This window comes from Cynara cardunculus, assembly GCF_001531365.2.
Source record: "Cynara cardunculus var. scolymus isolate 2C chromosome LG 10, CcrdV1, whole genome shotgun sequence".
Lineage (NCBI taxonomy): Eukaryota > Viridiplantae > Streptophyta > Magnoliopsida > Asterales > Asteraceae > Cynara > Cynara cardunculus.
This window is the reverse complement of record NC_037537.1, coordinates 21,840,971-21,854,627: the sequence shown is the minus strand read 5'-3', so window position 1 is coordinate 21,854,627 and position 13,657 is coordinate 21,840,971. Positions and strand designations below refer to the sequence as shown.

Below are 13,657 nucleotides of genomic sequence, written 5' to 3'. Positions count from 1 at the left end.
AATTATATTTTAGATTTTTTATATTTTAAAATAAGATGTTTATTCTCTATTTGATTATATTTTAAGTTGTACTTTTGTATAATTTACTTGTAATCTTGAATTTTAAGTAATATGCATTAATATACATTATTTTATGAATAAAAATGGTTTTTAAGAGTTTTTATAAATACTTTATAATATAGTATAGAAAAAAAAATTGTCGATAAATAAAAGTGAAAAAGTGGAACCTTATTAGATTATTATTAGAAAATTGAAAAGTTAGAGAAAAAGGTTTTGATATATTGATGGAAAAGAATTGAAGACAGGCACGAATCAGGAAAATTTTTCAAATTGTGGCACTATTTGGTTATAAAAAATAAATATAGGGAAAAAATTTCAAATTGTGGCACCATTTGACTATATGAAATAAATGTAGGAAAAAAAAAATTCAAACTGTGGCACCATTTGACTAAGAAAATGAGATTAACAGGATTTGAATTCAGGTCTGAGGTGGAATAAAAGTCGTGCAAACCAACTTTACCAAAGAAAACTTGTTCACATTATAGTTTCAAAATACATACGATGACACACAACAAATTAATACGGTTGCACCTTTCACGAACCTAAACTTTTTTACCATTCGACAGAGAAATAATACGATGGCACGTGCCATCGTTGGCACCACTGTAGGTCCGTCCCTTATTGAAGATATATGCCCAAGACTGTCGGTTATGAGTTCCTTTTAGAAGAGGACCCGACTAGGCGGTTGAGCCATGTGAACTTAGAACCTCCATTAGATTACTTTTTGATACCTTCAAAAAAGAACTATGATATATTACTTTTTTTTAAAGACGTTACAGCACATATAGAAAAGAAAAGGCATTGTGTCTAATTGAAGGGGTCAAGTGAAAAATAAAAGGAACCGAATGAAAAAGTAGCAAGTAAAAGGATAAACTTTTTTCAATTGGTCATTATTAGGGACCGTTTATCAAACACATACTGGTAAGTGTTTATCGGTAAAATTTAACATTATTATTTACTTAACGGGTAAGATTTTAATCTACCAAAATGACATCGTATGCAACAATTTATCCGGTAAGCGCTTATCGTGGTAATAGTCATCACCCTCACTTATCGGGTAAGATTCTGGTCTTTATCATATTCATGCGGTGAGGTAATATTATTTGGTAAACGCTTACCTGGGTAAGCATTTGGTAAGCAGCCCCTTGATCATTTTAATAGGGATCAAATTTGGTTTAAGTAATGATAACATACCAAATTTGATGTAACACTATTCATCTATACCAAATAGAGTAGATCGACTGTTTACACAAAATTTTACATTAATTTTTATGTACTTTATGTAAGATTTAGTATAAATTTTTATTTTGTATATACATGTAATAAATATTTTCTTGCTACATCAAGAAAACTACTTATCCTTTTAATTTATATTTTCTTATTAGAGAAATGACCCTATAGCCAACACCTGCTCCTTTCTAGGAAGCAAAAATATTCAGCGTCCTAATTTCGTTGTAAATAATTATTAAACAGTTATATTTTATTTTGTACTATATCATAAGAGATTCTTAATCATTCTGTACCAAAACCATTCAGCAATTGTCAAACAATCCCTATATTTTCTGTTTGTGTCTTAATTGAAAGAGACCATTCATGGCCTCTAAAAAGGTGGGTAATGAGTTTGACGTTTTATGTGTGGTTGGAATGAGTTTATATCTTAGTAAGAGGTCGTTTATCAAACGCTTACCTGAGTAAGTGCTTACCAAGTAATATTACATCATCGGATGAATATAGTAAGGACCAAGAATATTATCCGGTAAGAGCGAGACAAGGATCAAGAGTCTTACCCGGTAAGTGAGGGTGACGACTCTTACCACGGTAAGCGCTTACCGGGTAAATTGTTGTATACTATGTCGGTTTTGGTGGACTAAAATCTTACCAGGTAAGTACATAATAGTGTTAAATTTTACCGGTAAGCACACTTATCGAATAAGTGTTTGATACACGGTCTTCTGTTGGCAAGTGAATCAACTCTTGCCTCCCGAGTAGACGGTCTTCTTGGTGAGTAGGCCCATTACATTTTACATTTTTTTTAAAGGTGTGAGTTGGAGAAAAAGTTTACACTTATTATAACTAGATTTTATATTTTAAAGATTCTAACATTAATTATATTATTAAAATGTTATATAATTTTATCATTCCGTACACTTAAAAATAATAATAATTCAATCTTATTGGTGGAAAAGAATAAAAAAAACCATTTATTTCTCTTCACATCCGATTTAGAGAATTCTCTAAACTTGAAATTTTATTATGTTTCCTATATTTTAGGAATAATATAGAGGAAGTATTACAGTAGAATAGAAAATAAAATCTCAATTTTCTCTATTTTAAAGAATCTGTGAGAGATATTGTATTTATTGAAATTCATACTATCCTATAGATACATTTTATTTTAATTGGTTTGGTTTAATTTCTAAGGTTTTTTTTTCGTATTCGTGGGTACTTTATTCCAAACGTAATTCTAATTGGGTAAATTTACGCATCAAAAGCTATCCTTTACCTTCATGGCTAAACCCTAAACCCTAAACTCATGCCAGCTCTGCATTGCTAGCTATGTGAAGTTACGGTTGACTAGTTTTGCTGTGGTTATGAAATCTAATGGGGGTATTGGTGTATTTTCAGCTGGTGGAAAAGGATCCAGATGGAGCGATAATTTTGTTCTGGAAAGCTATTAATGCCGGTGATCGAGTTGATAGTGCCCTAAAAGACATGGCAGTCGTTATGAAACAACAGGATAGAGCTGAAGAAGCAATTGAAGTCATTAGATCCTTCAGGGAACGTTGCTCCAATCAAGCCCAAGAATCACTAGACAATGTCCTAATCGACTTATACAAGGTAAACAACACTTAATTTATATGTTAACATATTCTTGTCATGTAACTCGCGATCGACCCTCGATTTTTCACCCCAAACGGGTGGTGGATCAAAGGACTGCAAAGTCATCCAATGAGTTTTTAGTCAAATTCCATAGTTTATTTTCGGCAAAATTTCTAAAAGTTTTTTGGGAGAGAGTGCATATTTTGCACTTCAAGAGTGTTACTAAACAATCGAGCGTCGTGGGTTTGTAGAAATGTGGTAAATTAGAGGAGCAAATCGAACTGCTAAAGCAGAAGCTTCGGATGATCTATGAAGGAGAAGCATTCAACGGAAAACCCACAAAGACAGCGCGCTCCCATGGAAGGAAATTCCAAGTTACGGTCAAGCAAGAGACATCAAGGATACTGGTAATAACGAGTTACTACATTCGGAATCTTTGTATTACTATTGCTAACTTTTATGCTTGCCTGCTTTTCTCTTTCTCACACACTTTTCATAAGTCGAGCTTCTTTCTCACACACTTCATGACAGACGTTAAGTTTGCATCCATATTTTTTGAGACCCACGTCGGCTAAACTTGAACCATTTCTCCTTCTTATATGTTGGAACCTCCTTCTCTTTTCAAGGACACTTATGGAGAGTAATTTCATTGGGTTCCACATATTCTTATATGGTGTTAGAGCCAAGGTCTACCACTCACGGGTACCTATACTCGTCTTACCCCCCCTCTTGACACTCTCGGACATCTAGCCTCCATTTGAGGGGCGTGTTAGAGTCTCACATCGGCTTAGATTTGGACATTTTTTTTAGTATATGTTGGAACCTTATTATCAGTGATCTAATTGGGTTCCACGTATTATGATACATTTAGCCTCCCCAACCCCACCACCTCCAGGTGGGATATACTGGGATTATTTGATTTCATTGGAGTTGGAAAAGAAGAGTGAAAGTGACATGAATTTCCTAATTTACCCATGCAGGGTAATTTAGGGTGGGCATACTTGCAGCTAAAGAAGTTTGCAGTGGCGGAAGCTGTATATCGTAAAGCTCAAGAGATCGACCCAGATGCTAACAAGGCCTGCAATTTGTGCCTGTGCCTAGTGAAACAAGGTCGATATTCAGAGGCCAACACGGTTCTTGCAGATGTATTGGAAGGTAAACTTTTGGGGTCCAACGACCCCAAGTTAATTAGCAGGGCGAAGGAGCTCGTTGAGGAGCTAGAGCCATGGCAGTTGGCCCTGGTGCACCCAAGTCCTAGCCAGGGGTTGGTAACTTTGGAGGATGCTTTCGTTGAGGGGCTTGACCAGTTAATAAACCAATGGACTCCATTCAGATCAAGAAGACTCCCTGTATTTGAAGAGATATCAACATATAGAGATCAACTAGCCTGTTGATCAGTTTTGATGGTATGCTTGTGAGCCAATAATTCATAGTTGTTGAGACGAACGGGCATATATACATATATATACATCTATATATACAGGGAGAGAGGAAGGATCAAATGAAAACATAATCAAGAACAAGAGAACCAGAAAACGGTCAAATCACATGTAATTTTACATGAATGGTCGACCTGGCCCACGACATTAAGTCACTGTCAAATCGCTGTGATTTTAGTAGTGTAAAATCACGTCATTCGACCGTTTCCATGTTCTCTTATTTGGTGGTTGTTCAGGTATATGACGTGACTGTATATATAGCAATAATGGACCAATTTTTATCGTGTGTACCATATAGATTAGAGAGAGTTTGTATGTATATCAAGTGTAAACTGGCAAAGGAAGAGGCCATTATTGTATGTAAACTACCAATCCCCTTTGAAAGATAGTACCTATTGCATCCCATCATGACCAAATACATATCTAACGACAATTCAATGTCTCTTTCAAAGTTTGTGTAAAAGGGCCTATAATTGGCAACCAATCAAATTTGTTGAAAAATGAATATTCTTTCATTTTGGAAACTTTTCTTATTAGTTCATTTTAGTTTAAGATTCTTAGAGTATCTCTCATAGCCACGTTGAAATAAAGATTTTTGAGATTTAGCTATTTTTTATTTCTAAGTGCTATGTTAAAACATATGCTATCAAGAAAATGGAAAATGAGAGTTAAGGTGAGAAGCGTTCTGGATTCTTTATCACCTTTAATCCCAAACCCGCCTATGAATCATGCTTGATAAAGGAATTTATTTGGTGCATTTCATTCTACTGTGCATCTAAGGGTGAAGATCACTTCTTACGTTTCTCACTTTTAACTCTCTTTCTTATCGGAACTCAACCCTTGAAAAAATAAGACAGAGAAGGTGAAAATCTACAAATTTGGAAAATCTCTAGAACCCTACGTATGATAGAAAAATAATATATTTTAATCTTTTTCCATCGATAAGAGTTATTGAAAATAAATGTTTAGAAGAAAAATAATTAAATGTATTGAATATTTCATTAACATATTTAATGCTAGAATTGCTAAAATAGAATAGCTATTAGAATTAGATGTAATTATTTAGAGATTTTGAGTTTTAATACTTTATTTTATAAAAAGTATAAAATAGTTGTTGGACATACTTAGACTTTTTTTTTTCATAAAACTTTATTAAAACAACAAAATAAGTGAAAAACATTTCTGTAAGATACTGGAAACAACCCAATACACCAAAAGACAAAACCAGCAAGAGGAAGAACAAAGTAAGGCCCAAAACCAAAAGACACCCGACAAAACCCACACCTAAAAAACAAACTATACGATGAAGGCTTGATCCCTACACAAATCCGATCAAGACAAATTGAAACCTTTGGTTACCAAAAAGGACTCTATTTTTAACGAAAAGGATACCAACTTCAATTACCAAAAGGAAAATAGTTGTTAGTGTTATCAAATTGACAAAACAACATGGATATTGTTATCATAAAATAATTCAATTTCTTGGTCCCCATTGTGTGGATCATTGGTTCAAAAGGGTGTTGTAGGAGATAGAGGTTTAGGAATTCGAAATAGTTACGGGTAATATCGATCTTTCCCTGAAAATCTATAACCGGTAGGGCCCGGTAAAACCGGCAAACGGTTTTTAGAAAAATCATTTCTTTAGTAATCTTTGCTATAAAAGAACTTTTATTTCCTTCTTAAATTTTGCCTACCCTTCGGGCGTAACCGGTTACATTTGGCATCCCGTAGATTTAGGGGACGTTTATCAAACACTTACTCGGTAAGCACTTACCGGTAAAATTTAATATTACCACTTACTTGCCGGATAAGACTTTAGTCCACCAAAACATTACCATATGCAACAGTTTACTCAGTAAGCGCTTACCATAGTATGTGGTGGTTGTCCTCACTTGTCGGGTAAGACTTTTGGTCATTTTCTCGTTCTTACCGAGTAAGATTTTTTGTCCTTACCATATTCATCCGGTAAGGTAATATGACTTGGTAATCGCTTACCCGTGTAAACGGCCCCTTAGACACTAAACTCAGTCGACCAAAGATTCAATCGTTACCTAAAAAGGTGCATTTAACCTTCAATTTCGCAATCTCTATTCGAACTTTTTTTTACAATAAACTACTTTCTAACATTCATAGTTCCTAAAGAAAGACAAAGCCATCTTATACCAAAGTTTATTTATGATTCAATTTGATGAGGTCTAACAATAAATATCATTATATAACATGTACATTAAGCATCCAAAATGCAAAAACTCCTAAGTTGTTAAGACCAGTAGGAGGCAAAATACAGCACTGTAGAAGGAAGGAAGGATTTGATGATCTTCAAAAGCACCTCAAGTTATTGCAGATCGACATAACGACGAGCAGAATCAAAACAAGAACGAGACCCCCGACTATCAGTTTAATCTTCATGTTCTGAACCCACATCTTCCTTTTCATCTTGGTTCCTTGTTTCTTGAAATCATTTGCCTAAAACAAGAAACCAATTCTTGAAAGAAATGGACGTTTTTAGAATCATCGATCAATCAAAGTTATCGATCTAAAGTCACGGAAATGTATCCGTTGTTGCAAGGAATGACAGGTAGCAAAGATGTTGCAAACTAAACGAACCTAGTATATCCCGCCCGGAGATATGGTTATTTAGCTTAATCACCTTTTGACAAAAAAAAGAAAGAAAGAAGAAGCATGACCTGACAGGTAGAGTTATTCTCAGAAATTGTCAGAAGATCATGAATTAACTTAGAAGTTTGATTTAGCTAAATAACCTGGTCTAGGGAGGGTACGCGTGGGTCCTTTGGTTAGTGACTTCTGACAAGTTTTCTTTTTATAACTCCATGACCTTCTCACAGGTTTGAGAATGTAGTTGCTTAACGGAAGGATATCACTGTAAATATGCCTAAAAACTTGTCTATACACATGTCAGGAGATCATTTAGCTAAATAACTTGATATACGCAGATCGCAGATCTAATCTTTACCCTAAAGAGTAGTGGTTGTTTCCGTGAAGACATTCATGTTAGACAAATCCAAAAGGGGTTGTGTGGTGGTAATTTACTCAAACTTGGTGCCTCGTGAAGCATCAAGCTTGGGTCTATTTCAATAGGTGTTGTCAAATCTTTAGGGGCCAGACACCCCTTCCTGATGGACCCTGTGGACTAGTTGGACAAAATATGCCAAAACCCATAGTTGTTAACAAAAAAGATCATTCATGTCACACAAACCTGATTGCGAAGGTTGTCAGTTTTATCGACCAGCAGTTCAATCTTCTCACCACGATCAAGGACCTGCACACGTCGCACTTTTTTTCTAAGTATCTAGATCACCATCAAACGAGCATGGATCAGATCAAAAAATTTAAAGGGCGCTTGGTTCGCAGAATGGAATTTGGTGGAATTGGAATCCATCAAAGGAATTTGACTTTGAGGGAATTGGAATGGAATTTGACTGCGCGTTTGGTTGGTAGGAATTGGAATGGAATCTCATCAAAGAATTGGAATCTCCGTCTTTGTTTTAGGAGGGAGTGGGTGGCGGTTGTGACGGAGACAGTAGCAATGTGTGGTGGGGAGGGGGAGGGGGNNTGACAGTGACAATAGTAGCATGGTCATGGTCAGGGAAGGGGGTGGGCGGTGTTGGTAAAATTGGGTGCAAAATAATGGAAATTAAATTCTTTCACTTATGCCAAGGAATGATAAATTCATTAACTTTTGGAGTTCAAAGGACTCCATCCATTTCAATATGTGAACCAAACAAAGAAATTGGAATTTGGTCAAAGGAATTGATCATTCCAATGCTTTTGAAATCCTTTGAAAACTGCAAACCAATCAGCACTTTAGAATGGAAGAGTTTCTACTAAAGTATTCCGTCTGGATGATTAAGCCAAAAATGAACAACCACAATGTAAAAAGCACATTAGAGGTTTTTGTGGTTAAATCAATAGGCTACTTCATCCTCAAAGGAGCAGCCCAGATGAGTATCTACTATACAAGATTAAAAACTAAAGCAGTTGTAGTCAGATGTAATCCTACTAGAACTTTTAACTTACACAGTTAAGAGTCCATATTCGAGATATCTTAAAACCAAACCAAAGGAGCTCAGTATATCCCACCCGAAGGCCGGGTGTTGGGAATGAAATGTATGCAGAGCTCTACCTTCTACGATTCAGGATATCTTGATGACATTTAACTCAAAAGATACCTTCTCGATGTTTTCCATCATAACTCCCTTGACTTCAGAAACCTGGGCTTTCACCTTAGCAATCTTGTCAATCTCCTCAGGATGAGTAACACAGTATACCATCTGCTCCTTCAATTTTGGTCTAAAATCCACCAAGTGTCATTAACAGTCATGAAAACAATATATAAGCATAACCCCTCCCCCCCTCAACAAAAAAAAAAGAACGCACACACCCTATCTTAAGGCCGTGTTTGGCAGCCTAAGTTAACTTATTTTTTGAGCTTATTGAAAAAGCTCCATGCGGTTAGCCATAAGCTAGCTTGCTTTTTTTTGTACACACTACTTAAAGTAGCATTTCAGTAATCTCCATAGGCCCTTTCCTACCTTTTCAATTATGTCCCTTATATTTTTCCAATTAATTTTTCAACATGTCCTTTTACGTTATTTTACTTTGTCATTGAACTTATTAGCTAGTTTTTAATAGATGTGACTAGTTTTCAACATGTTTATTTGGTAGCGTTTGATACGCATACATAATTGGATGACTGGGGATAGAACTGGACTGGACTATCAGGACTAGACAGAACAAGTATCTTTCTGGTGTTTGGTACGACTAGGACTAGACAGAACAGAACTATGCAAGTTGCCCCCAAAAGTTATTTTATGATTTTATATATCATATAATAGTTATAATTAACACAAATAAAGTAATAATTTAATTTATAAAAAAATTACACAATTTTCATATAGTTGTGGAGGTATTAGCATTGATGAAGGCACGGTGAAGATTGTTGCAACAACAATAGTTGTGGAGGTATTAGCATTGGTAATTGGTGGACGATTGTGGTTGTGGATGACGTGAAGATCGTGGATAGTGCTTGTGGTGGCGGTCGATAGTGATGGAGGAGGTAGGTGTGATGGTGGGCAGTGGTAGTGGTTATGGTGGTGGTGGTGGCTGACGATACTAGTGGTGGTGGAGATGGACGGTGGTGGTTGTGGAGGACGTGAATATGGTAGACAATGGTAGTGGTAGCCGATAGTGGTGGCCAATGGTGGTAGTGGTAGCAGGTGGTGGTGGGCAGTGGTAGTGGTAGCCAATGGTGGTGGTTATGGTGGAGGTAAGGTGGCCCATGGTGGTGGCGATGAATGATGTTAGTTGGTGGCCAATGACGGCTGTGGAGGTGGTGGAGGAAGTTGTTGTAGTAGAAGAGAAGGTGGAGGTGGACAACGGTGGTAGTAGTGATGGATGGTGGTGGTGGTGACCGATGGTGGTTGTAGAGGTGGTGATAGACGATGGTGGTCGGTGGTCAATGATGGTTGTGGAGGTAGAGGTGGCAGACAATGGCTACCGGTGGCGGCGGGGGCCGCAACTAGCGGTAGTAACCACTAAAACAAATACTATGTTAAGGTTATATATTAAACGAGAGTTGATTAGTAATATTCTAGTTTCTGTCTCATTTTGTCCCATCTTGTTCCACCTACTTTGGTGGAACAAGAAAAAGTTTTTTTTGTCCCACGCTGTCCCACCTTATCCCAGTTCTTGTCGTTGTCTCACCTTATCCTAGTTCTTGTACATGTCCCATGTCGCACCAAACGTGGGACAGTGAGTTCTTGGTCTCACGTCGCACCAAACGTGGGACAATGAGTTTTTGGTATGTCCATTGTCGCATCAAACGTGGGACGGTGAGTTTTATGCCGTCCTATCCCATGTAACAAACGCAGTCTTTAGGTTATTTTACATTATCATCTAACTTATTAGCTAGTTTTTAACAAACGTGACTAATTTAACAGTTAACCGCTAACTTATAAGTTAGTTTGCCAAAGGTAGACCAAATTGTAAATTGTTAGGTACCCAAATGATTTGTTCAGGCTCTTGGCAGCAGCAGATGCAGCTTTGCCTCCTGCATATTTCTTGTTAAAATCATCCTTGACGCGTTCCAAAAAAGCCATGGGAAGTTGCCTGCCAGCAGATTCAACCGCAACAACACAGAATGCTGCAGCAACCAACAGAAGTAAATACTTCCTCCTTCCCAAAAAAAAAAATGCTTTCCAATTTGAGTTGTCCCAAAATATTGCAACATTTCATTTTTTGGAAAAAATTTATACCAACTTTATTCTTTAGTATTTTGTAATCTTTTTTTAAATTAATAGCTTCAGAGGTAATTTATGGCCAACCTCAAGTATACCAACAAGCTCACGATAATTTCGCGTTATAGAAAAACATGGAGGTTGATGCACATTATACCAAAACCAAACCAAACAAAGCTGGTATATCTCACCCGAATGTGGGATCTTGGAGGGGTGAGAACTGAGAAGTATGCAAACCTAGCATCCACCCCAAAAAGTAGAGCGGTTGTTTCCATGAAGACCTCCCTTGTGCATAAGTGTAAAAAAAAATGCCAAAAAAGAACATACAAAAAGGAACTTGATAACAAGAAAGATGGTGTTGAAATTTGAAAAAAAGAAACGAGTTAGAAATAAGCAGCCAAAAATCAAACAGACAAATCGAAAACATAAGCAATGTAGGACGGTCTACACACCCCTAATCTAACCTAGGGGGGTCTAACCGTCGACTCAGTAACCCTGTGCTCCACATCTCCATCCCATCTAGCTTTAATGCACATTCTCTCTTTTCATAATGGCATTATCCTTTTTAGAAAGAAAAAAGTTGAGTTTAATAGATCTTCATTCATCTACTTTTTCTTTACTATTGTCCTTATTAGAGAGTTCCTTAAACATTTTTGACAATACTAATGTTGTGTTCTTTTAAAGGCGGCTAGCCATTTTGGCATGTTTACGAAGTTAAATTCGTTGGTATCTTGACTGACAATCTACACAAATATAGGTAAAATATTATAAGGCATCCTTTGTAAGTTGCTGAATTAACACCTGCTTCTCTATGCTTTGAAGTGTGTTAATGTTATTAAGGTTGCGTTTGGTACGTTTCGAAGAATGGAAATGCGAATGAGTTTCATTCCCTCCAATTTATTGAGGAATGTCTCATTTCACGGTATCTACGGGTGGCCATTGCGTTGCATCAAACCACACATCATTAATGATTTCCATTTCAATTCCCCACCAACTATTCCGCATACCCCTAAACCTCCAACAATGTCAATCCATGTTTCTGAATTCATTTCTATGTTGTTTAATCTCTCAAACAGCAATATCATTTGGTGTGTGATTCATCAAAAGGACACATGATGATATCATCCAAAAGCTAATTAAGATGTATAGCCTTAATTCAAAATTGGAATTCAACCGGTAAGATATGCAAGCAGATCCACTGAATTTTGATGGATTAATATATGGTATCCCCTAACAAATTAACATCCTTCATTAGCCGGTTGACATGGATTATTGATTCTTAACAATCAATTTGCTCCTCCAACAGGTTATAGGATCCAATCTTCTAAATCAAATCCAAACAGCGATTGAAAAGAAACCATTTGTAATCTACAAAAAAAATGCCACAAATGCAACGAAATCAAGAGAAAATAACTTACTATATCCATTATCAATGAGGTAATTGAAGGTATGGCCATCGCAATTATATGTAAACCGATTGTTGTTGGGAGGAAGTTTTTCAAGACATTGGGCGGCAACGGTTGTGAAATTCCCCTTGAACTCGGTATACTCCGCGAGGATCACCTTGCCTCTGGCCACAAAACTGTAGATGAGGGATTTTTGTCCCATTTTCTGTCCACCAAAACCCTAAACTTAACCAAATGTTCAAAGATTTGGAAAACCCGATCGTGAAAACATCAAATTGATCAAATCTACGATAAATTGGATGATGCCCTCATAATATTCAAATTTTCCAGCGGTTTGTGTCGATTTGAAATCATATGAATTCTAATATGATTTCAAAAAATGAGGGTGGAAGAAAACACATCTCTATGAACAGAAATCTCGTTATGGGGGGAATAAATAAAAACCCGAAATTCTGTGACCAATTTGTGTTTGTTTGAATGGTGATGGTAAGTGTGTGTTTTTTGGTGTGTTTGTGTGTGAGAGAGAAACAAACGCGGGTTCTTTTGAATTTATGACACATACGTTACATCACTTCATATCATTTACTATTTATTTTATTTATTTAATTAATTACTAGAAGGGTACTCGTATAATACACACATCTTAATTACAGTGTTTCGTTTTTTTATGTCAATATAATATAGTTTATGTGGTTTTGAGAAAGCGATAATGTTTTTATTTTTGAATAAAATATAAATTTGAAATATCATAAAATTTTGAAAAAAATATATATATCGATATCAGTATCAAATTAATCTTTTTAAAAGTTTTTTGTGTTTTGGTGTAATTTCTTTAATTCAATTTTTTAATTATAATCTAATTTATGTTTAATAATATATTTTTTTATAAAGATAATAACTAAATATTCTATTAGAACTCAATGAGTGTCTTTATTATACTTTATATTTAAAATGAAATGTTTATCCAATATATTTTATTATGTTTATCTGCGATTAGTTATACGAATTCAAATATGGAACTTTAATAAATTGTACTTATGCACAATTTACTTGTAATCTTAAATTTAAGTAATATGCATCAATAAACGGTACTTCGTGCATAAAAATGGTTTTTAAAAGTTTTTATCAAATATTTTATATTATACTAGAAGGGTACTTGTGCAAATGTAACAGGGCTATGATCGTTCGTGTTCACCTAGTGGGCAGAATGTCCCCACAGTGGCGGTGCAAGTGCACGTCGACACTGTGATCGCTTGCAAGTAATAAAGTGGTACAAAGTACCGAGATCGTTCCCACAGAGAATGTACTGAGATTTAGAGACTTTTCATGAACTTCTTGCATGAGTTTCGAGATGTAAAATAAAGTTGGATTTTTGTTTATAAAAAGACCGAAATAAGACCGACTAGCTAATTAACGAAATAAACTTCTAATATTAAATGATGGGCATGGGTGCAAGTGTTGTTTAAAATAAAATTAACAATAAAATGGTTAAACTTTTACGATTGTTTATAAAAGTTCCAATCTCTCGAAAGTGAAATTTTATAACCGGGTCTCATAAAATTCCACAAGGTTTTTACGTTTACCACTTCGAAACTTGTCGATATAGCTAAAAAGTAAAATGAATGCGATTCTTACCCAAATCTCTTTGTGATAAAAATACTTATTGCTTAACTCA

At 35.7% G+C, this 13,657-nt stretch overlaps 2 protein-coding genes across 2 annotated transcripts in view; one reads left to right on the top strand and one right to left on the bottom strand.

Annotated features, from left to right (window-relative positions):
• LOC112519771 (protein SULFUR DEFICIENCY-INDUCED 2) overlaps window positions 1-4,770 on the top strand; it is a 6,080-nt gene extending 1,310 nt beyond the window's left edge. The window contains exons 2-4 of the mRNA XM_025128020.1: window positions 2,686-2,898; window positions 3,132-3,287; window positions 3,861-4,770. Coding sequence (XP_024983788.1) covers window positions 2,686-2,898; window positions 3,132-3,287; window positions 3,861-4,274 — 783 coding nt within the window. The 3' untranslated portion in view covers window positions 4,275-4,770. The remainder of the gene's footprint in view (window positions 1-2,685; window positions 2,899-3,131; window positions 3,288-3,860) is intronic.
• A 1,868-nt stretch (window positions 4,771-6,638) lies between these two features.
• Window positions 6,639-12,184, bottom strand: LOC112519709 (putative vesicle-associated membrane protein 726). Its single transcript, XM_025127947.1, has 5 exons — window positions 11,995-12,184; window positions 10,341-10,482; window positions 8,510-8,630; window positions 7,537-7,599; window positions 6,639-6,785 (listed from the first exon to the last, which is right to left on the bottom strand). The coding sequence occupies exons 1-5, from the start codon at window positions 12,182-12,184 to the stop codon at window positions 6,639-6,641; spliced, it is 663 nt and encodes a 220-aa protein (XP_024983715.1).
• Window positions 12,185-13,657: the final 1,473 nt, after the last annotated feature.

Coding starts and splice junctions, on each gene's coding strand:
- LOC112519709 (XM_025127947.1), bottom strand. CDS start 12,184: ATGGGACAAAAATCCCTCATCTACAGTTTTGTGGCCAGAGGCAAGGTG. Junction 8,631..10,340: donor AGCCTGAACAAATCATTTGG/GTACCTAACAAT, acceptor GGTGGATTTTAG/ACCAAAATTGAAGGAGCAGA. Junction 7,600..8,509: donor TGATGGAAAACATCGAGAAG/GTATCTTTTGAG, acceptor CGACGTGTGCAG/GTCCTTGATCGTGGTGAGAA.